General features: G+C 44.6%; 1 protein-coding gene across 1 annotated transcript in view; it reads left to right on the forward strand.

Annotated features, from left to right (window-relative positions):
- The first annotated feature begins 287 nt into the window (after positions 1–287).
- Positions 288–24,693, forward strand: part of LOC126299549 (succinyl-CoA:3-ketoacid coenzyme A transferase 1, mitochondrial) — a 75,411-nt gene continuing 51,005 nt past the window's right edge. The window contains exon 1 of the mRNA XM_049991543.1: positions 288–516. Coding sequence (XP_049847500.1) covers positions 415–516 — 102 coding nt within the window. The 5' untranslated portion in view covers positions 288–414. The remainder of the gene's footprint in view (positions 517–24,693) is intronic.

Raw genomic sequence — 24,693 nt, forward strand, 5'->3', positions numbered from 1 at the left:
TAATAAGAACTGTAACACTTTTCTCATGAAGTTAGTTGTTATTTGGGATGAATATAGGCAACTACTCTTTTAGTTGTAGGGTATATTTTCGAAACCTTTTTTGTAAAGTAAACTGTAGGTCCTAAAATTGCATAATTGTCGCAGATATTTCGACAAAACATGAAAATTGTGGCAACTTACACGTCTTTAAAAATTTCAGTGACAAACAATTTCAAATTTCGCGCGAAATGAATCCAACAGTTTCTTGTCTTAAAGGCGAATTTAAGCTTTCGCTGTCTGCCACCAGGATGTGCTATGAACTTCAGGCGCGAGGACAGCCGAGTGCAACCGATCGGCTCACCCGATTGGCACGAAGATTTGCTGTCTACAGATGCAGCTCTGTTTGCAGCGTAGTGTGGGTCGGTAGTGCTGTATATGAATGTTTTGACTTCGGAAATGTTGTTTGTTACAAAATCTGTGGTGGAATTTGTTGTTACTTCCGCCCGAAAGAAGTTACTCATTTGCCGCACGACAAAGGTAATGTATTCACACGATTTTCCAATTTAGTATCGGCAAATAATGTTATTGGCATTCGTACATAAATACCAGTGAACATACGTCAACTCAAGGAAACTATAAAGCCGGTTTAATTGAATATTGCTTAGTTTTACATTGCTGTGAAATTACTTGGGTGTATCGAAAACTGTCCCTTTATTTTGCAAGTAATACTAGGTACTGCTGAACAGGTTGTAGTGGTTATGTAACAATTGTTGTTGCTTACCACATTGGTGGTGTGATTCTAGTTTTTTCTTGTTTTTAAATCCGTGTATGTTCATAAATAGCTGTTTTTATATGTAAAAGAAGAAAGCTAAAATTCATATGTTTTTTCACAACCATACTGAAGCTGAGACGCTTGAAAATATGTGCGCGTAATTAATAATGTGTATGTGTTTTATTTAGATATATTTTTAACTGCATTTTCAGTATTGTTCGTTTAGAAGCAGACCTGTCTTGTTAAGGACAAATTACAGTAGATCATTATATGTATTTATCAGATTTAGAAATTGTTTTCCGAGATCACAGTCGGTCTGAACGGATTTTTACACTCGGGCCTTGTATTTCTGTTGGGAACTCATGTGCATTATATAGATAAATATAACCACAACAATGTTGTAAATTGAAATCAAGCGTACAGATCAACAACAAATAGCTACAATACAATTTCAGGAACATAAGGTATGTACATAAACAAGTTTTCGATGTATACATATTTTTTATTCATTAGTTGCTACTTTAGGAATTATACTGCCCCACCTGGTAACAGGAATTGTCACTTTAGACAGTAAATATGGACTCAAATAACAGAGCCTCTTGCTCTATTATTTTCAACCGCGCCAACCGATTTTCGCAACAAGCCAGCCTTTATCTGAACAGTATTGAGAAATAAGGTACCATGGAATAAGTCATACGAAAATGAATATAACAACGAACGTTATCACAACAACCATAGTAAAATGAATGGTGTTGTATAGTAACTCACTGCAGCTTAGGAAGTGATATATGTAGCATGAACTTTAGAGACCATGGTCGTGCTGTACTCCCACGACCATAGTGTCGTCACTTCGTTACTTGCAGTGTAATAAAATCATCAGTGAACTGGAAAAAATTTGGTGCCCTAAATTTAATCTTTAATCTCTTCTTCACCATGTATATGATGGCTTTGTCATTAAGTCGATTCCTTACCTATAGCATTGTTTCAGTTGTTGGAAGTGAATTCTGAGCATTGTCACATTCTATATTTTATGACTCAGGATAGTATTGCAGTTGTTACAGCAATGGACTTACAGTTCTGACAAGTGATGTTAGAATCCCATGATTAGTAAACAGTAGGATACTGTGGCCTCAGCCCAGTGTCATCAACATAGTGGAGAGACTAGCATCAACAAATGACCTGTGGACACTGTCACTAACAACCCCGAAGTTGAATCAAAACAAAGACTAACAAAGTAATTGTATCGCCATAGGAATAGATTTTTAATGGCTTTTTTCGTTATCACCACCTTGCACTATGTTAGACCTGAAAATATTATACCATGCAGGAAGAAGGAGAGGTTTCTTACGTGTTACATAATTATTGTCTTTCCTTCATTATTTTGCCTAACATTTATCCCACCTAGTTCAGGCAAATTTTATTATTTAACTTGTTGGCTGGATGCCTTCCTGGTACCACAGTCGTCAAGGGAACCTAAGGGAGGGAAGTTATGTACACTGTCTGTCTCTATATAACACAATCATTGTTCTTTGAATTATTGTGTTTTAACTGTTTTGAGATGGAATTTGACGAACAGTCCAGGTATCAGTCCATTGTCTGTTCAAAACTAGACTGGGTGTTTCCTTTATGCATCTGCACATCCGCTCCTCTTCTGATGTCTCAATACTATCCACCATCATGGCATCTGTTTGGAAACTAGTGCATTTTACAGTATTTCGGATGAGAGTCTGTATGCTAAAGCTGCCACTGTCATACTGCCATGACTTTCTGCTTGGCAGATACGCATGCCGTTTGTCTGCCATGCTTGGCCACCCATCCTACACCACCTCCTTCGACTCCTTTGACCACCAGTATGGGATGTGTCCCTCTTCTGTGTTACTTCCTGGAGCTGGTTTTCGCGTCTTTCTCTGGCACTGTAACTTCACGCTACGTGCCACTTTCCCGACCGGTGTTTACCGTTCACCACCTTGGTTTTGTGCGGCAGCCCGTATTCACCTTGGCCTTCATTCACTTCCTAAATACACTACTCCATCGTCGCTCTATAGCCGTAAATGTCACAGCCTCTGCACAGAACTTCATGATAGTACCTTTGTGTATACTGATGTCTCTCAGACTGACCATGGTGAGAGGTATGCCTTTGCCATTGACACAGCTGTTTTTCAGAATCAGATTCTGGACTGCTGCTCAGTATTTACAGCAGAGCTCTTCTTCCTGTATCAGGTCATGCAGTTCATCCGCTGGCACAGGCTTTTCAGTTGCATCGTCTACTCCGATTCTGTGTCCTTATGAGCCTCAGTGTGCTGTGCACGTCCAACCCTTAGTGCAATGGGTCCAGGAGAACTATCACTTGATCATTTTGGATGAAGACACTGTGATGTTTATGTGGGTTCCTGGTCACGTCTGTCTGATGGAAAACGAGGCTGCTGATGCTGCTGTAAAGGCTGCAGTCCTCGTACCTCAGCCCACTAGTTCTTATGTTCCCTCAAATGATTTCTTTATTGCCATGTCAGCAGCTGGTGTTACTTTTGCATCACTGCTGGTCCTCCCTTCATGGGTACAAGCTCCAGGGTATTAAGCCTCTCCCAGTGGTTTGAATGATCCTACCACTTCTTGCTCATTGCGCTCAACCTTTGACGGTCCACCATTTCCCTTTTTTAACCACTCTCATTCTCATTTGTGTTTGCCATCTGCATTATCAGCTAACGCTCTGCCTGCTGTTGACTGCTTTTTACTTTTTATCCATTTTGGGAATATGGCGAAGACCATTTAATTTATAGCCCAGGGCCTCCATTTCTCTGTGGCATATTTTATAGACCTTTCTCCACATCTGTTTTTATCTGTTTTCTCATCTGTCAGTTGGGATTAATGTGTAGTCATTGTTAACTCCTCTCTTTGTCTTCATGTTCTACAGTTCTGACAGTGGCGCATATGATCCTAGTTGTTTTTGCGCCCTAAAACAAACAAACAGTGTTTTAGATTAACACAAGAAGAAAATTTGATATGTTTATGAATTTACATGGAGTATATCAAAGGGCACGTTACTCTGTTAGCAATTAGTCCCCATCTGGTGCTGCAACATTTGTTGCAGCAGGATATTCCACATAATGCGCATCACTTCTCGTACAGCTTTTGTTATGCATAATTCATCCCGAGCCTCCTAATTGTTTGTTTTCAAATTACACTGTTTCCTGAACAGTAATGGATGTGATGTTTCCACATTTCGATTGATGATGATAGTACTGCATGAAGATACTTCCTAAACAGCATGTGCTTGTCAGACTCTATGTTGAAAGCCATAATTAATGGTTCCATGGTGATAATACATACAAATGATAAGAGTTTGGAAATTGCTTGCAAAGCACATTGCTAGCCCTACTGGTGATGTAAGGCCCTAACAAAATTTAATGGACCTGAATGTGGCAAGAATATTAGTTGGTACTAATTAATTGGACCATGGGCCTCCCGGGGGGTTCACAACTCCTTTGTAGATACATGTGACGAGCACAGGACCCCAAGCTAGTGCGGCTCTTTCCTTTTCAGGCTGCATACCTTCCTTTTCAACATCCTTCCGTGTCCTCCATCCTTCCCCCTCTCCCCCGCCTCTTCCCTTCCACTTCTCCCTCTCTTTGGGAGTATGCTTCGTGCCTACATCTGGAGGTGGACACTTGTAACTGTAAGACATAGTTTCTCTTCTTTGCTCGCTATGCTGGAAAGCCTCTGTCCTCCCTTTGTCCTTCTTTTCCTTGCTTCATTGCTTTACCCTCTTCTCCACTGCTGCATTTGAGACATATCTTCTTTCTTTTTCTTTGTTCCTCCCTTTCTCTTTCTTTCCTCCCTGTGGGTGCCTGAAGACCGATCCACACGTTCCTGCGTGTAGCTGGTGATGGGGTATCGCGTAATTCCCTGTCCATGGTAGACAGGGAGGACACATACATAACCCCTGGTAAAGGCCAGGTCCAGGGAGGGGTGATTACCCGAGCTGGTACCTTCCGAAAATGCTCATTCTGTTTCTCAGGAGGTGTGACCTGAGGTGTGGACAACCACTTCAAGTGGGAGTGCCCTCAGAGTGGGCCCCCACGAGGAAGGAGCGCGCCATCAGAGATGCCGGTAATCATGGGGGATACATTCGCAATGGTTTCCTCTAAGTCTACAACTTCTGCTCACAAGCAAAAGCTAGGTGAGTCTCGGCCACAGACAGTTCTTCCATCAGTGCCAAAGTTCCTAGTTGTTTCTCAGTCTGATGCAGGTAAAGACTTCTCCAATCAACCCTTTCATTATTCAGAAAGGTGTCGATGCAATTGCAGGTCCTGTAAAGTCTTGTTCCCGATTACGAAATGGCACCTTGTTGTTACAAACAGTCAGTGCCCTCCAGGTGCAAAAATTGCTGTGAACTACACTGCTACACACATTCCCTGTCCAGGTGGAAGAACACCACACTTTAAATTCATCGCACGGGGTTGTTTATACATTCTCACTCGACGGATTGTCCGATGAGGAAATTCAAAACTACCTGTATGACTAGGGCGTAACGGCTGTACATCGAGCCATGAAAAGGGTTGACAAGGGCTTTGTTCCAACCCGTACTATCTTCTTGACATTTGACAGAGTTCATCTTCCATCAAACATTAAAGCGGGCTATGAGATAATTTCAGTTCGCCCTTTCATCCCCAACCCTACACGTTGCTATCGGTGTCAGCAGTTTAATCATACCAGCCAGTCATGTTCCAATCCACCCAAATGTGTTGTGTGTGGCAAGGATGCCCATGAGGGTGCTTGTACACCTCCATCCCCTTGTTGCATCAACTGTATGGGTGACCACGCTTTCTCTAGACATTGCTCCATTTTCAAAGATGAACGACTTATTCAGGAAATCAGAGTGAAGGAAAAGGTGTCTACATTTGCTGCTCGTAAGTTATTTGCCAGTCGAAAGCCCACTGTGCCTCCAGCAGGTAAATATAGCACTGTCCTTGCATCTCCTCGGCCTGCTAAGGAGGCAGCCATGCAGACTTGTGTTAGTGCCACAGTTGTCAGATCGGCCAGCACAAGGATCGCCCGTTCAACCTCCCCGCTATCACCTGCTCACTCTACAGCCCACCCTTCATCAGATTTTGCTAAATCACGAGCCCCAGAATCAGACACCCAGACTTCCAAAAAAGAGCCTACTCGCGAAGATTTTTTGTGTACCCCGACTTCACAACCATGGATTCCTATCTCATCTCAACATTCTGTTTCCAAGAAGGCTCATAAGAAACCAAGTTTCTCTTCTTCTTCCCCACAGCGCATCTCATCTACAGTGCCACTTGATGGTAACCGCCCTCAGCCATTTTCCATGTTGTCAACGCGCACTGGTGGCAGGAGATGCCCCAGAACAATCTATGGATCAGGATCTTCTGCCATTGGCTGAATGCCATTCCATGCTGTCGGCCGCCGGCTCTCAGCAGTCATTGAGTTGAGAGCAAGTGTGGTAAGATTCTTCCCTTTTCTGTCCAGCCTATGTCAATTATCCATTGGAATATCAGTGCCATTACAGCCAGTTGGGATGAATTCTCGATCCTCGTACTATCCTACTCACCTGTCATCTTCTGTCTTCAGTAAACAAAGCTGCTTCGTCCCCACATTCACTTTGTTTTCCCTCATTTTCAGTCAGTCCGGTTTGATCCCCCCTCTGTTGATGGCACTCCAGCACATGGAGGACTTATGATTCTTCTCTATGATACTGTCCATTATCACCCAATCCCCTTAAACAGTTCCTTCCAAGCTGTTGCTGTTCGTCTTTCCCTTTCTGGATACACCTTCTCTCTCTGTACTGTATACATTCCATCATCCACATCGATGGCAAGAGCTTATCTCCTTGGTCAGCCCCCCCCCCCCCCTCCCCGCCCTATTTGCGGGTTGGGGACTTCAATGCCCACCACCCGCTTTGGGGATCTCCGCATCCTTGTCCGCGATACTCCCTATTGATTGACATCTTGCACCAAGTGGATATTGTTTGCCTCAACACTGGGGAACCTACATTTTTGTCTGCCTCGACGACGAATTTCTCTCATTGGACCTTTCAGTCAGTACTGTTCAGCTAGCTCGGTACTCTTGCTGATACACACTCGAGTGACCATTTTCCATGTGTCCTTCGATTGCAGCCACAACTGCCTGAGATAATGGAAGTTTGCCAAAGCCGATTTGTCACTTTTTTCGTCTTTAGCAACATTCGATGACCGTCACTTTCTTCGCGTCGATGATAAAGTCACTCATGTTACAGAAGTTATCCTTACAGCCGTAGAATGTTCAATACCGTGCACCTCTGATTTCCCCCGGCGCCCCCCATTTCCTTGGTGGAACGTGCTGTGATGCAATATGTGAGCGGCAACGTGCTCTTCGTGTTTTCTGCCACCATCCTACTTGGACCATCTGTTTCCACTATAAGCAGTTACGTGCGCGATGCCGTTGCATCATCTGCGATAGCAGGAAGGCAAGCTGGGACTTCTTTACTAGCTCATTTAACACCTTCACTCCCTCCTCAGAAGTTTGGAGTCGTATTCTACGGTTATCTGGCATGCCTAGTTTATCCCCAATCTCTAGGCTCACTGTTGCGCATGATACTTTAGTGGACCCCGTCGCAATTCCCAACTCATTGGGTCAACACTTTGCTAAGATTTCGAGCTCTTAAAATTACCTGCCGGCCTTTCTCCCCTGTTCCACTCTCACTCTCGGGTCACACGAAGGGAAAAATGACTGCCTGAATGCCTCAGTACGAGCTCTTATTTCCGTTATCTTTGAATGGTGATCATTGCGTGATTTGAAAGTTGGTGGTAATAATATATGCTCTACATCCTCGGTGAAGATTAGATTTCGGAATTTAGTGAGCAGCCCCTTCTGTTTAGACTGCAGTCTATCAGCAAGTGTGTCCCACTTCAAACTTTCTATGAGATTTGTAATGCTCTCGCGATGGCTAAATGTACGTCGCGAATCTTGCTGCTCTTCTTTTAACCTTCTCAATCTCTTGAATCAGAGCCAACTGTTAAGGGTCCCAAACAGATGAACAGTACTCAAAGACTGGACGAACTAATGTATTGTAAGCTATTTCCTTTGTTGAAGGACTGCATCACTTGAGGATTCTACCAATAAACCACAATCTAGAGTTCGCCTTATCCGTTACTTGTGTAATCTGATCATTCCATTTGAGATCATTTCGAATAGTCACACCCAGGTACTTTACGGTCGTTGCCGCTTCCAAAGACTGTGCATTTATTTTGTACTCGTACATTAATTCTGATTTTCATCTTGTTATATGCAGAAGGTTACACTTACTAATATTGAGAGATAACTGCCAGTCATTACACCACATATTTTGTTTTTGCAAATCCTCACTGATTTGTTCACTACTTTCCTGTAGACTACATCATCGGCAAACAGTAGAAGGCTGAATGAGATTTTCACTCTGCAGCGGAGTGTGTGCTGATATGAAACTTCCTGGCAGATTAAAACTGTGTGCCCGACCGAGACTCGAACTCGGGAGTCCCGAGTTCGAGTCTCGGTCGGGAACACAGTTTTAATCTGCCAGGAAGTTTCAGTATAAGGCTACTGCTTCTTTAAAGCTGTTTGGGGTGCCTTCTCTGCTACCATCCCCCCTGTTCTACCACACAGTAGTATTGATGAGTACACGCAAACTTTGACTGCTGGAATTCTTTCCACAGCTGTTTCAGCCATCTCTTCTTTCTCGGGTCCCCCGGTTGGAAAATGGATCCTTGGTGGACTCTGTAAATTTCTGCAGCCATAAAAGACCGCCGCTGTTCTCTTCAATGCTTCAAGTGGCACCCTTCTACTGCTCTCCTTCTGGTCTTCAAACTGTCCCATGCCCAAGCCCGTTACCTAATCAAATCTCAGAAATGGATTTGCTGGGAATGATATGTGGCTGCCATAGGACCGCACACACCCTCTTTACAAGTCTGGTTGTAACTCAGGCAAATTTTTGGCCATCGTCCTTCCCCCCCCCCCCCCCCCCCCCCCCCCCTTCATTACAGGAATTTCTGTGCATGGCGTTGTCCTTACCCGTGTGGACTTTGTAGCAGAGCATTTCACTCAACACTTTCCTCAAGCCTCTGCATCGACTCAGTATCCACGCACGTTCCTCCTCCTGAAAGAGCACTTGGAATGACTCTTTAGTTTCTTGCTGCTTGGAACCTTATAATGCCCAATTTAGCGAGTGGGAACTCTCCAGTGCCCTCTCACTTTGTCTCGACACGGCTCCTGGACCAGATCGGATACATAACCAAATGCTCCAACACTTATCGGTGACTGGCCACCATCATATTCTGACCCTTTTCAACCATCTGTGGAGTGAGGGGATATTTCCTACCCAGTGGCAGGAAAGCATTGTTAATCCCATGCTAAAGCCTGGGAAGCCACCTCTTCAGTTGGATAGCTGCCATCAAATTAACCTTACCAACACCCTCTGCAAGCTCCTTGAACGCCTGGTGAGTCGGCAGCTGTTTTGGATCCTTGAAGTGCTCGACCTTTTGTCATCGACTGAAGGTGGTTTTCGCTGTGACCGCTCTACGGTGGATAACTTGGTCCACCTGGAGTCTGCTATCCGGTTGGCTTTTGCCCATCAGTAACACCTCATTGCAGTTTTCTTTGACCTGCATAAAGCTTATGACACCACCTGGCACCACCACATCCTCACCACTGTACACGAATGGGGCCTTCGTGGTGCTCTGCCCGTTTTTATCTGTAACTTTCTTTCTTGTCACTCTTACTGGGTCCAAGTTGGTTCCTCCTACAGCACTTCCCATCGGCAAGAAAATGGGGTTCCTCAGGGTTTCGTGCTGAGCGTGCCTGTCTTACTCATCGCCATTAATGGACTGGTGGCTTTTGCTGGGCTGACAGTGTCCCCCCTCTTTGTTTGTTGACGATTTTTGTATCTACTTCACTTCCTCCGTCATGGGCACTCCATAATGCCGTCTACAGGGGACAATCTACCAGGCGGAATCTTGCACTCTATTCCATGGCTTTCAGTTTTTGGAGGCCAAGTCGTGTGCCATGCATTTCTGCCGTCGCCGTACAGTCCATCCCCATCCGGACCTGCTCCTCGATGGCCAATCCCTCTAGGTGGACACCCATCGCTTCTTGGGTCTGGTCTTTGATGCCCAGTTGACATGGATCCCTCATCTTCACTAGCTGGAGAGGACATGCTGGCTACATCTCAATGTTCGTAGATGTCTGTGCAATACCACCTGAGGTGCAGACCACTCTATTCTCTTGCGGTTGTACAAAGCGCTGGTCCAGTCCCGTTTAGACTACGGGAACCCTGTCTATGGTTCTGCGTCACCTTCGACATTGCAGATACTAGACCCCATCTACTATTGTGGGGTACGACTTGCGACTGGTGCCTTCTGGACTAGCCCCGTGATTAGCCTTCTCACAGAGGCGGGGATTCTACCGCTGCGAGTTTTGTGCCAACCCTGATATCTTACGCGGTCCGCATTCACTACACCCCAAAGCACCCTAATTATGGTCTCCTTTTTCCAGACATGGAAATCAATATCTTGCGGTAGCGGCCACATGTGGGCTTACCATGACTACCTGCATTCAGTCGCTCTTTTCCGAGCTGCATCACTTCCCTTTACTGCCTCGTTACTCCACTCGCACATGTACCCGTTCGTGGTTCTCTCTTGGCCACAGCTCTGTCTTGATCTCTCCATCAATTCAAAGGGTTCTATCCCTCCAGAGGACCTTCACCACCAATTCTACTGTCTCCTCAGTTCATTCCAGGGTTTGGAAGTGATGTATACTGATGGCTCCATGACTCTATGGTTGCTGGTCACACTGGTTATGCTTACACCTATGCGAGACACACAGAACTTCATTCCTTGCCATATGGCTGTAGTGCTTTTACTGCAGAATTGGTAGCCATCTTTCGCGCACTGTACCATGTCCACTTCTGCTCAGGACTGTCCTTCTCTACCTGTAGTGAGTCCTTGAGCAGTTTGCAAGCTATCGGCCAATGCTTCCCTCGCCACACGTTAGTCATAGCTATCCAGGACTATCTTTCTCTCCTTGATCAATGTGGATGCTCGGTGGTTTTCGTTGGGATCCCGGCAATTAACTTGCCAATCGACTGGCTACTAACAGACCATCTCTTGCTATTGGCATTGTGGAAATAAACCTTCACTTGTCATTACGTTGTCGGGTTTTGGGACTTTGGAATGCAGAATGGCATAATCATTCTTTGCCGAACAAGCTCAGAGAGATAAAGGATTCTAAAACTATGTGGCGGTCCTCCTTGTGGGCCTCTCTTAAAGCCTCTGTCATCCTTTGCCAGCTCTGCATCAGCCATACTTGGCTGACTCACCGTTATCTCCTCTGTCATGATGACCCCCCTCTCTGTTGTTTTGGATCAATATTGACTGTGGTTCACCTCTTACTGGACTGTCCTGACTAAGCCCCTCTGCGACGGACTTTCAGCTTTCCTGACTTGTTACCCCTGGCGTTATATGACAATGCCTCAGCGGGTGATCTAGTTTTACGATTTCTTTGTGATCGGGATTTTTAGTGCTTTATTTAAGGGTGAGACCTCCAACCTTGTCGGTGGGTGGAGGGGATGGCAGGCTGTCTTGGCCCCCCTCCCTCCCCTTTGCCCTGACTAGACTGGCTTCGACTGGGCCTCTGCCTTCCCACTCCTTTCTATATGGGGGTCTGTTTTATCTCTAATGTCTATCTTGTCTATCTGTACTTCTTCCTTCATGCCCCTGTCATTAGTCACTTTCTTTCTCTCCTCTCTTCTTTTGGCTACTTCCTTCTATCTCTGTTAAAAATTTGTAATTTTATGGCCATTGTAGTTCCCTCTTATAGTGTGAGGTTTTATCAGTTTGTTATTCCAAGGTCAGAGGGACTGATGACCGTGTAGTTTGGTCCCTTTCTCCAATCCAACCAACCACAACACACTACTCCAATCTCCCACCAGGTTCGGGTCCCTTGGCATACACTCGTGCCGAGATTCTGCTGATCTACAACTGGACACCAGCCAGTGGCTGAAGAAGCCACAGGTTGCTGGTTGTAGAGCTTCAAGTTTCTCATCTGTCCCTGTAAGTAGGGCAGACAAGCTGTTGCAGACATCAGTCATCAGAGTAGAAGAGCAACAAAAGAAAACCTCCAAGGCACAGGAGATTCCAGTGGTCCCATGTCGCTGAAACCCACATGTTCCACCTCAGTACCCAAGACTGAGGTCCTGGTGGCCCCTGTGGCACCGGATTCCACCACATGATCTGATTTAGAACCAATATGTATTGTTGTATCCTCGCTACCAGTGGCAGCAGGTGATCCTAGGGTACGACTTGCCACCTTTGTCTCTTCATGTCCTGCACAGGATACCAATAGTGTGATGCCCAGTAAAGCTGTTGTGGTTTTTTTTCCGCCACTTGGCTTGAGCTACCTCATGTCTAATGTGTTTCCCCTGCTTTCTGCAATGACCTCCAGGAAACTTGGTTCCCACCATTTATGAACCCCTATCCAGTGTGGTTATCAGAACTACTTTAAGAATGAAGCAGACTATGAAATAGTGTCAGGCAGAGTTAGCATGTACATTCTGGACTCTGTGTACAGCAGAACACATGCTCTCAGTGCAATTTTAGAGGCTGTGGCTGTTTGTGTGAGGATGTCTCTGAACTTCACTGTCTGTAAGTATGTATGTATGTAAGTAAGTATGTATGTATGTATGTATGTATGTATCTCTCTCATAGTAGTTAAGTATCTCAGACTGCATTGTCTGCACTGTTTCTTAAGAGTCCCCCCACTCTTCCTCATTTTTGGTGACTTCAATGCCCACACCATTTTGTAGGGTGGAACTGTGACCATTAGCCATGGTACAGCTATCAAAACATTGCTCACAGAACTTGACCTTTCTTGTGAGTGCTAGTACACGCCCCCTCCCCCCATACACTTCAGTGTAGCATATGGATCGTATTTGACCATTGGACTTTCCATACGCAGCCCTGATCCTGTCCCCTTCACCCATTTGAAAATTCGTGATGACCTGTGTGACTGATTATTTTCTGATCATCCTGTCCCTCCTTCACACTTAGCATCATCCCCCTTTAGTTCCCGGGGTTAGAATAGGCTGGCAGTATTCCTGCCTGTCCTAAGAGGCGACTACAAGGAGTCACATGTTTTGGCCTTTATGTGATGGTCCCCTGTAGGGTTTGACCTCAATGTTTCAAAATTTTCCCAGAGAGCGAGCCAATTGGGTAAGGGTGCCTTACATGGTGCATCATGTCCATCGTGCATTGATATCTGTAGCCCACTTTCTCATCGTCGCATTGCAGTCCTGCCCATATGCCATCTCCTGGGTGAGGAGACCTTCCTGGGTGCGTTTTCCATCATGCACTATGCAGTGTCACTTCTTCTTTGCACCTCATATCCCGCACGGTAGCCAGTCCATTGTGGTGGGGCCACCATGTACCCTGTTGGTTGTAGCCCCCCTGACCACACAGGGATCGCTCTGCTGATGCCTGCACCATAAACGCCCTATATATGCCAAAGTTTAGATGCCCATTCCCCTGTGGCATCGGGACTCCTGGCAGTGGCCATCCTGCCAGGTGGCCTTTGCTGCGGCTGGGTGGCGCCCGTGGGGAGGGCCGCTGGTCGGAGTGCGTGGCATCAGGGCGGATAACACACCATGAAGCATAGTGGGCCATCTCTTGCTTGTGGTCTGCCACTAGCAGTCTCTAAGTGGGCAAAGTCTAGCTATAATGCTAAAAAATATGACCCCAAATTGTTCCCTTCCGTGGCCACACCGTGGGAGCAATGCCAGGCTAAGGAAGGCAGTGAAGCTTATTCACCCCAGTACCTCGAATGTACGAGAGTTGATGGGGAATCTTTCATGTCCATGAAGCCTCAGTTTTTTGTGGAGCATTTGGAGGACAAGTTGGAGTAGGTTGAGGGCTTGTTCAAAATGAGATCTAGGTCAGTTTTGATAAAAACAGTACCCTCTGCCCAGTCACGGACATGACTCGCTTGTGACAAGTTGGGCGATATTTCTGTTGCCATCACGCCCCATAAGAGCTTAAATATGGTCCAAGGTATTATATTCCACAGGTACTTTCTTTGCAGTCTGACAACAAGCTGTGTGCCAATTTAGAGCGGCGAACCTTCTGGGGAACCTGCCGGGCCTGTCTGAGTGGGCCCTTATTTCCCTAGCTGCTCATGGGACCAAGAGGGAACCCTCGAAATCGTCATCTTCTCCTCCCAGTGGGAAGGGTGTACTGCCTGGGAGTTTTCACACCCATTCATCCAAAAGAATGAGAGAGGCTAGTCGTCCTGATAATGAGAATACTTTGGACTGCAGTAACAGGGCTCACAGAGTCATGAACAACAATGTGTTTCTAGTGATAAAGGGGAAGGAGGGGACATTTGAAAAAGTGTCTCCCTTTTATATCCATAAGGGCTTGGAAAGTCTTGCTGGAACATTAAAATCTATAAAAAGATTCGGTAATGGCTCATTGCTGGCAAAACTAGCAAGTCAAAGCAGGTAGACCTTCTTAAGAAATTGCAGAAACTGGGTGACTATGATATCGTTGTTGAGATGCACACCTCTCTCAACTCCAGTGAGGGTGTTGTCACATGCACAGATATGAGGGACACGGATGTAGAAGAACTGACGCTAGAATACGCATCCCAGGGAATAGTTGATGTGGAGCAATGAACGCGCAGAAATAATGGAGCAACTGAAAAGACTGCTTTGTCATATCTGCATCAAGTGCTCTGGGAACCACCCAGTCTGGAACTGAGACTGCCCTGTTTTTGCTGAAGAACGCAGAATACAGGAGATAAAAATGGCCAAGCGGATCCCCTATGCCGAAGCTGAAAAAAATATAAGGCAACGGAAGACCTTATCTTTGCCATCTCATATTCTTCCGTGGTGCAGACACCTATTGCCAAGGCGGACGCTTCAGCACAGACGAGCCTAGTGTGCCTGTATCCACCACAAGCACCTGTACTTGCACATGGACATGTCAAGGGAAAAAGAGTAAGGACAAAGCAATCCAGGTAGCTCCACCAGGAAAGACTGATAACAGTTCCTCAGGGAGCATCCAGAAGGTACAAGAAAAGCAGAGTGCCTCTCAATGCCCCCTTTGCTCCTCATCCTCAAAGGGACAGGGTGCAGGGAAAATCTCAAGACATTTGGGTCAAAAGCTGTCCCGAGTGCCATTAGACGTCATTCTTTCTCATCTGACTTATGAGGAGGATGCCTTGGATCCAGGCAGCCCCTCCACTCCCCCTTGCTCTTAAAGTACTTCACCTCTCCAGTGCAAAGATAGGGGTAAATTAAACCGCACCAGTGACATAGCTTCCATACTACTGTGGAACATGAATGGGTTCAGGACTCATGTCTAGGAACTGAGACACCTAGCACAGGCATGTCCCTTGTGCTTTTGTTTACAAGAAACTCTTTAAAAATACAAATGTCCCTGCGCTACAGGGATATACACTATACCACAAGGATTACCTATTGGGGGAATGGGAGGTATTGCAGTGTTTGTCACTAAAGCACACCACTCCTCCTCTCCCCCCTTGGCTACTGCCCTGCAAGCAGTTGCCGTTCAAATTCATGTGTGTCGAAGGATCACTGTTTGCTCACTGTATGTACTTCCGCAAGATGCTCGAGACGCTGAAGCTCTCATGGATCTTAACACACAACTCCAATGACTATTCCTCCTGGAGGACTTCAATGCCCATCATGTCATGTTGGGCTCGACCAATACTTGCTCTCGGGTTTGGGTTTTGGAGGGCCTCATGACGTCTCATGAGCTGTGCATCCTCAACATGGGTACTCACACACATTTCTCTACTGTTACTGGGTCAATCTCAGCCATCAACATCTCTTTTGTTCTCCCGCCCTCACTGACTGTTCACTGGGAGGTCACTAACAAACTTCATTCCAGTGACCACTTCCCCGTCCACCTTCACCTGCTAAATGGCTCACCATCTGAAGTTAACCCCCAAAATGAATGGTAAGCAGGGCTAACTGGACGCAGTTCAGCCAGCTGGCTGTGTTCAAACACTGCGACAGCATCTGAGGATGGGTGGTGTGCTGCTGACCTCTCCCTACCACAGTCCTCAGGTCATCTTAGGAGGCGATCAGTACCTTGGTGGACAGGTGAGTGCCGTTCCACAATCTGGGAAAGGTGTGCGGCTCTTCGACATTTTAAATGCCGACCAACAGCAGACAACCTTAGGGTCTTTTGAGTTGAGAGGGCCAAGGCATGATGTGTCATTATGGAGAGTAAGAAAAGGTCATGGCAAGCATTCATGGACTCTATCAATCTTTCCACTTCTTCTATAAAAGTATGGGAGGCCATCCAGAGGATTTATGGTAAACACAGCCGTTTACTGATAGCAGTAGTGCTGAAACAAGGGTGCCTCCAAACAACACCAAGAGACATTGCTCAGATGCTGGCTGAATATTTTGCACAAACAGCTGCCAATGCAAGCCAGCATCTGGCATTTAATCGCTCTCGTGCGACTGTAGATAGGGAAGAGTTGGACTTCAGGTCAAACAGTTCTGAGGCCTACAACTCCCCTTTCTCCATGTGGGAGCCTGCATCGGCACTGACTGAGATCCGTGACACTGCACCCAGTCACAACCAGATTTGGTGCTGCATGCTTTGAAATTTGCCAGCAACATCAAAGGAAATCCTTCTCGAATGTTTTAATCTAATATGACACAGGCGAGTTCACCCAACCCGTGGAGAGGCAGTTCTGATCTCTCTCATCAAACCAGGAAAGGACTGCACATGTCCCAGTAGTTATCAGATCATCGCCTTAATGAGCTGTGTAGGAAAGACCCTGGAGCGAATGGTTAACCATCATCTGGTCTGGATGTTAGACACTAGGCAACTCCTTAGCCTCTCTGTGTGTATTCTGAAAATTTCGGCCCACTTTCGACAATCTGTCTCTTGTAGAGGTGACTGTTCAGCAGGTTTTCCTCTGTAAGCATCACTGTATAGGTATATAGTCTTCGATATCAGGAGACACTGTATTCTAGCGCAACTGCACCAATGGGGCTTTCATGTCCACCTCTCCATCTTCATACAGTCTTTCCTGTCTCAGTGGTTTTTTAGGGCCCGAGTTGGTAACACCCTGTCTGATTGATTTGAGCAGGCGTTCATCAGGGCAGTGTTTTAAGTGTTACGCTCTTTGCCATAGCCATCAACAGGATCACATCTACGATAAGGAGTCCTGTACAGTGCTTCTTATGTGTAGACGGTTTCGCTGTTTTCTGTTCCTCCTCCAGCCGTCAATTCCAACATACAGTGTGGAGCTTAGAGGAGTGGACTACAAAGATGGGTTTCCAGTTTTCTCTCTGTGTGTGTGTGTTAATCATTCTCGTCATATTTTTAATTTGCCTACCTTGAATATGGGGGACACCATCCTACAATTTAGAGGTAGTGCAGTTTCTGGGCCTCATTTTTGACTCCCAATTGTCGTGGTTACCATACCTAGGAGATTTGGAATTCAAAACCCAGAAAGCACTGATCATCATGAAGTGCCTTAGCCACAGGTCTTGGGGGAGTGGATAGGGCGCGTCTCCTTTAGTTTTGTCGGGCTTTTGTGTGTTCGCGGCTGGTCTATGGTTGCACGGTGTATGGGTCAGTGAAACCCTCTTACTTGCGGATCGTTGATGCTGTCCATTATGAGGGGATTTGGCTGGCCTCAGGTGCTTACCGGACAAGTCCCATACCTAGCATCTGTTTTGAGGCAGGGGAACTTCCACTTACCATCTGGCTCCAGCTCCTTGTGGTGCAACAAGTGTATAAGTTCCTTGCACCTCCAACTTCACCTGCACACCATTCTGTTGCTCGTCCACCTCTGGGAATCCTTTTTTCCAACTATCCACGAGCCGCAGTGTCATTTGCGATCTGCATGCAGCATGTGCTGGAGTCATTGTGGAGCCAGTACGACCACAAATCAGGATTTTAACCGTCTGCCACCCTGGTTACTGGAGAGACCCAGCGTGATTTTAGATTTGGTGCACTACAGGAGAGAGAGAGAGAGAGAGAGAGCACTCCTGTTTCTGTTTTAATGTGATATTCTCTGATATTTTATCTGAGTGCCACAATCATGTAGTTGTTTTTCTAAGCAGGGGGACTCTGTTGGTTGCTCTGTCATTTTCCCAGATCGTGTCCTCAAGGTCAGACTGCCTCCAGAATTTACCATCTTTGATGCAGAATTATATGCGATCTTGCGAGCACTGGAACAGATGAGATGTTCTCCTGGTGTTAGATTTCTCATGTGCTCAGATTCTCTGAGCGCCCTTCACTCTCACAAACATTTATACACAGCTGCTCCAGTAACCCAGAATATCCAGGATGCCCTCCTACAACTACGACAACTGGGGTAGGAGGTGTCTTTCTGCTGGGTACCTGGGCACGTTGGAATTGCAAGAAATGAAAAGGCAGATCAAGCAGCCAAGGAGGTGTGTTGTGATCCTCTGGTATTTCAGTGTGCTATCCCTGTGCATGCTATCACCTCTGTTGAGGTACAAAGTCATATGTTGATGGGAAGAAGAGTGGCTCGGAGTGAGCAATAACAAGCTCAATGTTGTCAAGCCCACAACTCTGCCATGGAGGTCCTTCTTATTTGTCTTCGCGTAGGCCACAGCCCTATGACACAGGGATTCTTACTCCAGCGAGAGGACCCTCCAATGTGTGGTGCTTGGGGCGTGCAGATCATGGTGCACCACCTTTTATTGGACAGCATTTTATTTGCCGACCAGCAGACTGCAGCGGATTTGGCGGCATATTTGCCGCCGATCTTATGTAATGATCAAACAAATGTGGTTAGGGTTTTAAAGTTTTGTGAATTGGCTAATATTTTAACAAGATTTTAGGGAACTGTTCTTAATTTTTCAAAGGGTGGCTGGCTCACCCTATTTTTTTGTAAGTGGTCAGCCAGTCTCATTTGTCTGTGCTTTTCGTTTAGTTCTTCTGTGTTTTAATTTCTTGATTAGCTCTCTTCCCTCCTAATTGGGTTTAGTGCATGTGATACAGTGTGACTGTGCAGTCAGGTCGAGTGCATGTGTGTACAACACTTTTAGTTCATTTCCATATTTGTTTGTGTTCTCAAGTTTGAGCGCTGATGATGTCACCATTGGGTGCCCATCAGATCCAAACATGCGCCCCCCCCCCCCCCCCCCCCCCCACACACACACACACACATACTCACACTTCTAAGAGTCTGTTGTGGATCATTCACTGAAAGATCTTGTAGAGATGACATAAAAAAGAAACAGGTCTCTAACTCTCTAGGTTGTCAAGTTGCTTGCCTGGTTTCAGAACGGCAACTACACAAACTTTGGTATCTGCATTTACTGAAACAGCTATTGAAGAAATGTAAGATTTAGTTACTTGACCCTTCTATCATCTAAGTCAGCATCTTCACCAGCTTTAGCACCTGATATTTCCCTCTCTGGTTCGTCTTGAGTTAGTGCTTGAGAAAGATCTGCATATTTTAGTTGAAAACTTATGAATGCGGCCGTCTGGTTTATCATTCTTAAGCACAGTACTAACTATTTGATTAGCAGGAACATTGACATATAAAGATCTTAGATCCCAGGATCATAAAACAAGGTTGATAGCTGTCTCTGTGGGTTTCTTGGACACACAAGACATCATGTTTGTGATCGATAGATAGCTGCATCAGCAAATTTGCTTTAGTTGGAGATAAACCTTCTGTATCACAAATTATTGTTGTCATTGGCCCTGACAAGGGCTTATGTTTAGGTGGAAGATTTTCTTTAATTTCAAAAGGTTATTTTGTACAGAAAGGATCAGTTTCTAATTCCACCATTGCCCAGGGGATGCCTGATTGCAAGTAAATGTTGCAATCTTCTGGGAAGCAGGCCAGAGTGACCACCAGCTTGGGTGCACCTCCCTTATTTCACCACTGTGCTACTACAGTAACCCCCCCCCCCACCCGCCGCCACCACCACCACCACAAAAGAAAATGAAGTTGAAATGTTACAGAATTACAGCAGCAAGAAATTATACTTCACCTTATAGTAGACACTTTGCATGTGGGGCTAATGCTTGCATTGTTGAAAGCATACCTACGCTTCACAAGCATCCTGAGTGGTGCTAAATTGTTAGCAGCCCATAGAGCCCATTCAGCAGGAGCTAGTGATTTGGTATAGTGAACCTGGGGTTCTTGATCTGAATGCTTGTCAGCAGTGACGGCTGCTGTGTAAGAGCACATGAACCCCCTAACTTTTCCTCCTTGCAGATTTATTGGTTATTTTTCTTTGAATTCTGTTAAACGTAACATAAATGGTGCAGTCTGAAAGATGTGGCATTTAAATCTAGTACACTACTGCTCCTCTGGACTTTGTGAAACTTGACATCAGGGTCACGAGCACACCTTTAATTGAAACTTCCTGGCAGATTAAAACTGTGTGCCTGACCGAGACTCGAACTCGGGACCCTTGCCTTTCGCGGGCAAGTGCTCCACCAACTGAGCCACTGAAGCACGACTCACGCCCGGCATTCACAGCTTTACTTCTGCCAGTACCTCATCTCCTACCTTCCAAACTTTACAGAAGCTCTCCTGCAAACCTGCAGAACTAGCGCTCCTGAAAGAAAGGATATTGCGGAGACATGGCTTAGCCACAGCCTGGGAGATGTTTCCAGAATGGAATGGTTCGCAGGAGAGCTTCTGTAAAGTTTGGAAGGTAGGAGACGAGGTACTGGCAACTGGCAGAAGTAAAGCTGTGAGTGCCGGGCGTGAGTCGTGCTTCGGTGGCTCAGTTGGTGGAGCACTTGCCCGCGAAAGGCAAGTTCCCGAGTTAGAGTCTCGGTCGGGCACACAGTTTTAATCTGCCAGGAAGTTTCATATCAGGGCACACTCCGCTGCAGAGTGAAAATCTCATTCTGGAAACACCTTTAATTGTGCGCGTTTTAAGGAGCATGACATAACTGCCTTATGGGCTAAATACATACGGATTTGATAATCAATGTGCACGTTTGATGAGGTTCACACTTGACTAGAAGTTTGTCAGCGCCACCAGGTGGTAGTACACTGCAGCAGACTTCTATCCCTGTTCACTTTGCATAAATCCTGCTAGATAATAGCACACTACTCAGATATGCTAATTCACTCACTATTTACCGTAGGAAAATTAGGTCAGACATCAGTATATGTTAAAGTTGTACTGACACTAAACCTATTTTGTTGGTTTCTGAATGAGTTTTAGTATATTAAGTTACGAATTTTATCATATAGTATTGCATTTGAGGCTCTGAGAATCATAAGGGCTTGAAGCACATCATGATTGAATGTGAGATTGTAGTATTTATTCATGCTTCCAAAATCTGTTGATCTTATGAGGAGTCAGGTTTATCTGTGCTGTAGGCCCACACTGTATATATGAAAATTGACGAAAAGCTGTATCATTTGTTTCTCTGATATTCACTTAAACAAGGGATGGATGGTAGTATGCTGTAGGCCCTTACAGATCTCAGTGTCTCATTTGTATTAAAGTGACCATGTCGGTAGACATTACTACTTGAGTTTAATTATTTCCATAAACGGCACATTTGTGTTAGGAGTTTGTTTGTGTACTGTGCGGGAATCGGCTTTCGTGTGCAATGTAAATATGAACTATGTTGAATCTATTTTAAATGTTAACAGAAAATTAAAGCTTTGAGGACAGGTCGTGAGTCTTGCTTGAGTAGCTCAGCTGATACGGCATTTGCACATGAAAGGCAAAGGTCCTGAGTTCAAGTCTTGGTCTGGCACACAGCCTTAATCTGCCAGGAAGTTTCATATCAGCACACAGTCCACTGTAGAGTGAAAATCTCATTTGGGAACAGAAACTTAAATTACCAGTAAAAGTTAGCCACAAAGGAACTAGGGCCTCAGAGAACAGATTCTTTGATGGAGAGAGTGACGAAATCAAATAAGCGTGACTATGAGCAAACATTTAGCAAGGAAGTGTACAGATAGCACAAGTTGTTGTGTGGGTGCAGTGTAAGAATATATGACTTTCAGCCGGGAAGCAAATTCATGTACTAATACATCTGTCAGGGACCTTGTACATTTGTCCGAAAAAATGCAAAAGCATGAAAACTCCCAGTTGCGCAAATATGCAAAATGGAGAGTTGCGAAAGCTTAAATATTATTTTGTTGCTACCCTAAACTGTACTTAATTATGTACAAAACATTGAAATTCCACAAAAATATTTCTTTCTTTTGTCAGGTAAGTTGTGTATTTATTATTATTATTATTATTATTATTATTATTATTATTATTATTATTATTATTATTATTATTATATTGCGGAGACATGGCTTGGAGAGAGCCAGTCATGACAAAACTCTACCAGCTGGTGAGCAAGATGTATGAGACAGGCGAAATACCCTCAGACTTCGAGAAGAATATAATAATTCCAATCCCAAAGAAAGCAGGTGTCGACAGATGTGAAAATTACCGAACTATCAGTTTAATAAGCCACGGCTGCAAAATACTAATGCGAATTCTTTACAGACGAATGGAAAAACTGGTAGATGCAGACCTCGGGGAAGATCAGTTTGGATTCCGTAGAAATGTTGGAACACGTGAGGCAATACTGACCTTACGACTTATCTTAGAAGAAAGATTAAGAAAAGGCAAACCTACATTTCTAGCATTTGTAGACTTAGAGAAAGCTTTTGACAATGTTGACTGGAATACTCTTCTTCAAATTCTAAAGGTGGCAGGGGTAAAATACAGGGAGCGAAAGGCTATTTATAATTTGTACAGAAACCAGATGGCAGTAATAAGAGTCGAGGGGCATGAAAGGGAAGCAGTGGTTGGGAAAGGAGTGAGACAGGGTTGTAGCCTCTCCCCGATGTTATTCAATCTGTATATTGAGCAAGCAGTAAAGGAAACAAAAGAAAAATTTGGAGTAGGTATTAAAATTCATGGAGACGAAGTAAAAACTTTGAGGTTCGCCGATGACATTGTAATTCTGTCAGAGACGGCAAAGGACTTGGAAGAGCAGTTGAACAGAATGGACAGTGTCTTGAAAGGAGGATATAAGATGAACATTAACAAAAGCAAAACGAGGATAATGGAATGTAGTCAAATTAAATCGAGTGATGCTGAGGGAATTAGATTAGGAAATGAGACACTTAAAGTAGTAAAGGAGTTTTGCTATTTGGGGAGCAAAATAACTGATGATGGTCGAAATAGAGAGGATATAAAATGTAGACTGGCAATGGCAAGGAAAGCGTTTCTGAAGAAGAGAAATTTGTTAACATCGAATATAGATTTATGTTTCAGGAAGTCGTTTCTGAAAGTATTTGTTTGGAGTGTAGCCATGTATGGAAATGAAACATGGACGATAACTAGTTTGGACAAGAAGAGAATAGAAGCTTTCGAAATGTGGTGCTACAGAAGAATGCTGAAGATCAGATGGGTAGATCACATAGCTAATGAGGAAGTATTGAATAGGATTGGGGAGAACAGAAATTTGTGGCACAACTTGACCAGAAGAAGGGATCGGTTGGTAGGACATGATCTGAGGCATCAAGGGATCACAAATTTAGTATTGGAGGGCAGTGTGGAGGGTAAAAATTGTAGAGGGAGACCAAGAGATGACTACACTAAGCAGATTCAGAAGGATGTAGGTTGCAGTAGGTACTGGGAGATGAAGCAGCTTGCACAGGATAGAGTAGCATGGAGAGCTGCATCAAAACAGTCTCAGGACTGAAGACAACAACAAGTCTTATTACACAAAAATTCATATTGCAATATGTTAATAAATGCACTTTTATTGGACTTCTCTTGTTTACTATTTTACATCTAAAATGGTATCACACAGTTTGACACCTTAGAATCATTAAACTTTTAAACATATATATCAGCTGTCATCAATCTTAAGAGTAGGATATTTTGGTGTCTCTCAAAACTGTCTGGAAACATCTGGTTGTAAAATCTCAGTTAACTTATCTAAATGCATGGAAACATTTGCCATCTGTTGCTAAATATGTTAGATATGTGGTTAATCCACTGTCATTAGGCACTATGTGGGATATTGGTCATCACATGTCATCGTCATATTCAAGGGCCAACCAAGTTGTATGAAATGAGGCACATTTGCACATGAGAGGTCTTCTGCTCATCATAAGTGAATTTTTCTTTTAGAATTGTGCTGCTTGTTATTGTAACTGCCGAATATTTTCTAAGGAGAAGAAAATCCAGGAAGTAAAGATAAAAAAATTGACTAGCATATTCTAAAGTAAAAAAAAAAGGCTTAAAAACTACTTGTTTTTGTTTTCATGCTCGCATTTGTAATAAAAATTCTGCTACAGAAAAGGGAATTCCTCATCGTGAATTTGTTCAGCTTACGCTCTCCCTCCAGCTTACGAACAGAACCAGAGGAAAAAGCAGAGATAGAACCTCGCAGTTCACAGAACCATTCTGTCAGGCAGAAAGAAAATAAGGAATAAGTACAAAGATACTGCCATTTGAAAGAAAGACAAACTATAAACAAACGGTCAAAGTGACGAAATTAAGGATTATTTACAGAATTCTTTGGGAGTTTGCTCACTCACAATAGATATGAAGATTTGTGAACAGGGCGAGGGAACTGAAAAGTACCAGAGTCAATCCTCAGCTGAAAGACAAAGTAAAAGGTGGGTTCAGTACCCACATAGTCGCAAGACTTTGTGTACAATAAGTTCCTTGTGGCTCTGCCTTCAGGTGACACAGTTTAAAGACTCTTGAAAGCCCCTGTGTTAGACAACTGTGTCATCCACAGAAAGAGAGAGAAGAGAAAAAGATGGAATGTTTATTTTGTAAATGATATAAGCTATTCCACACTTCCCTCCATAACTACAATCATGCAAGTGGTTGCAGTCATAGACCATGTGCTAAGTAGAGTTGATTGGTGGGTTTGTTGTTTGGTTAC

The sequence above is a fragment of the Schistocerca gregaria genome, chromosome X, assembly GCF_023897955.1.
Source record: "Schistocerca gregaria isolate iqSchGreg1 chromosome X, iqSchGreg1.2, whole genome shotgun sequence".
Taxonomy (NCBI): Eukaryota; Metazoa; Arthropoda; class Insecta; order Orthoptera; family Acrididae; genus Schistocerca; species Schistocerca gregaria.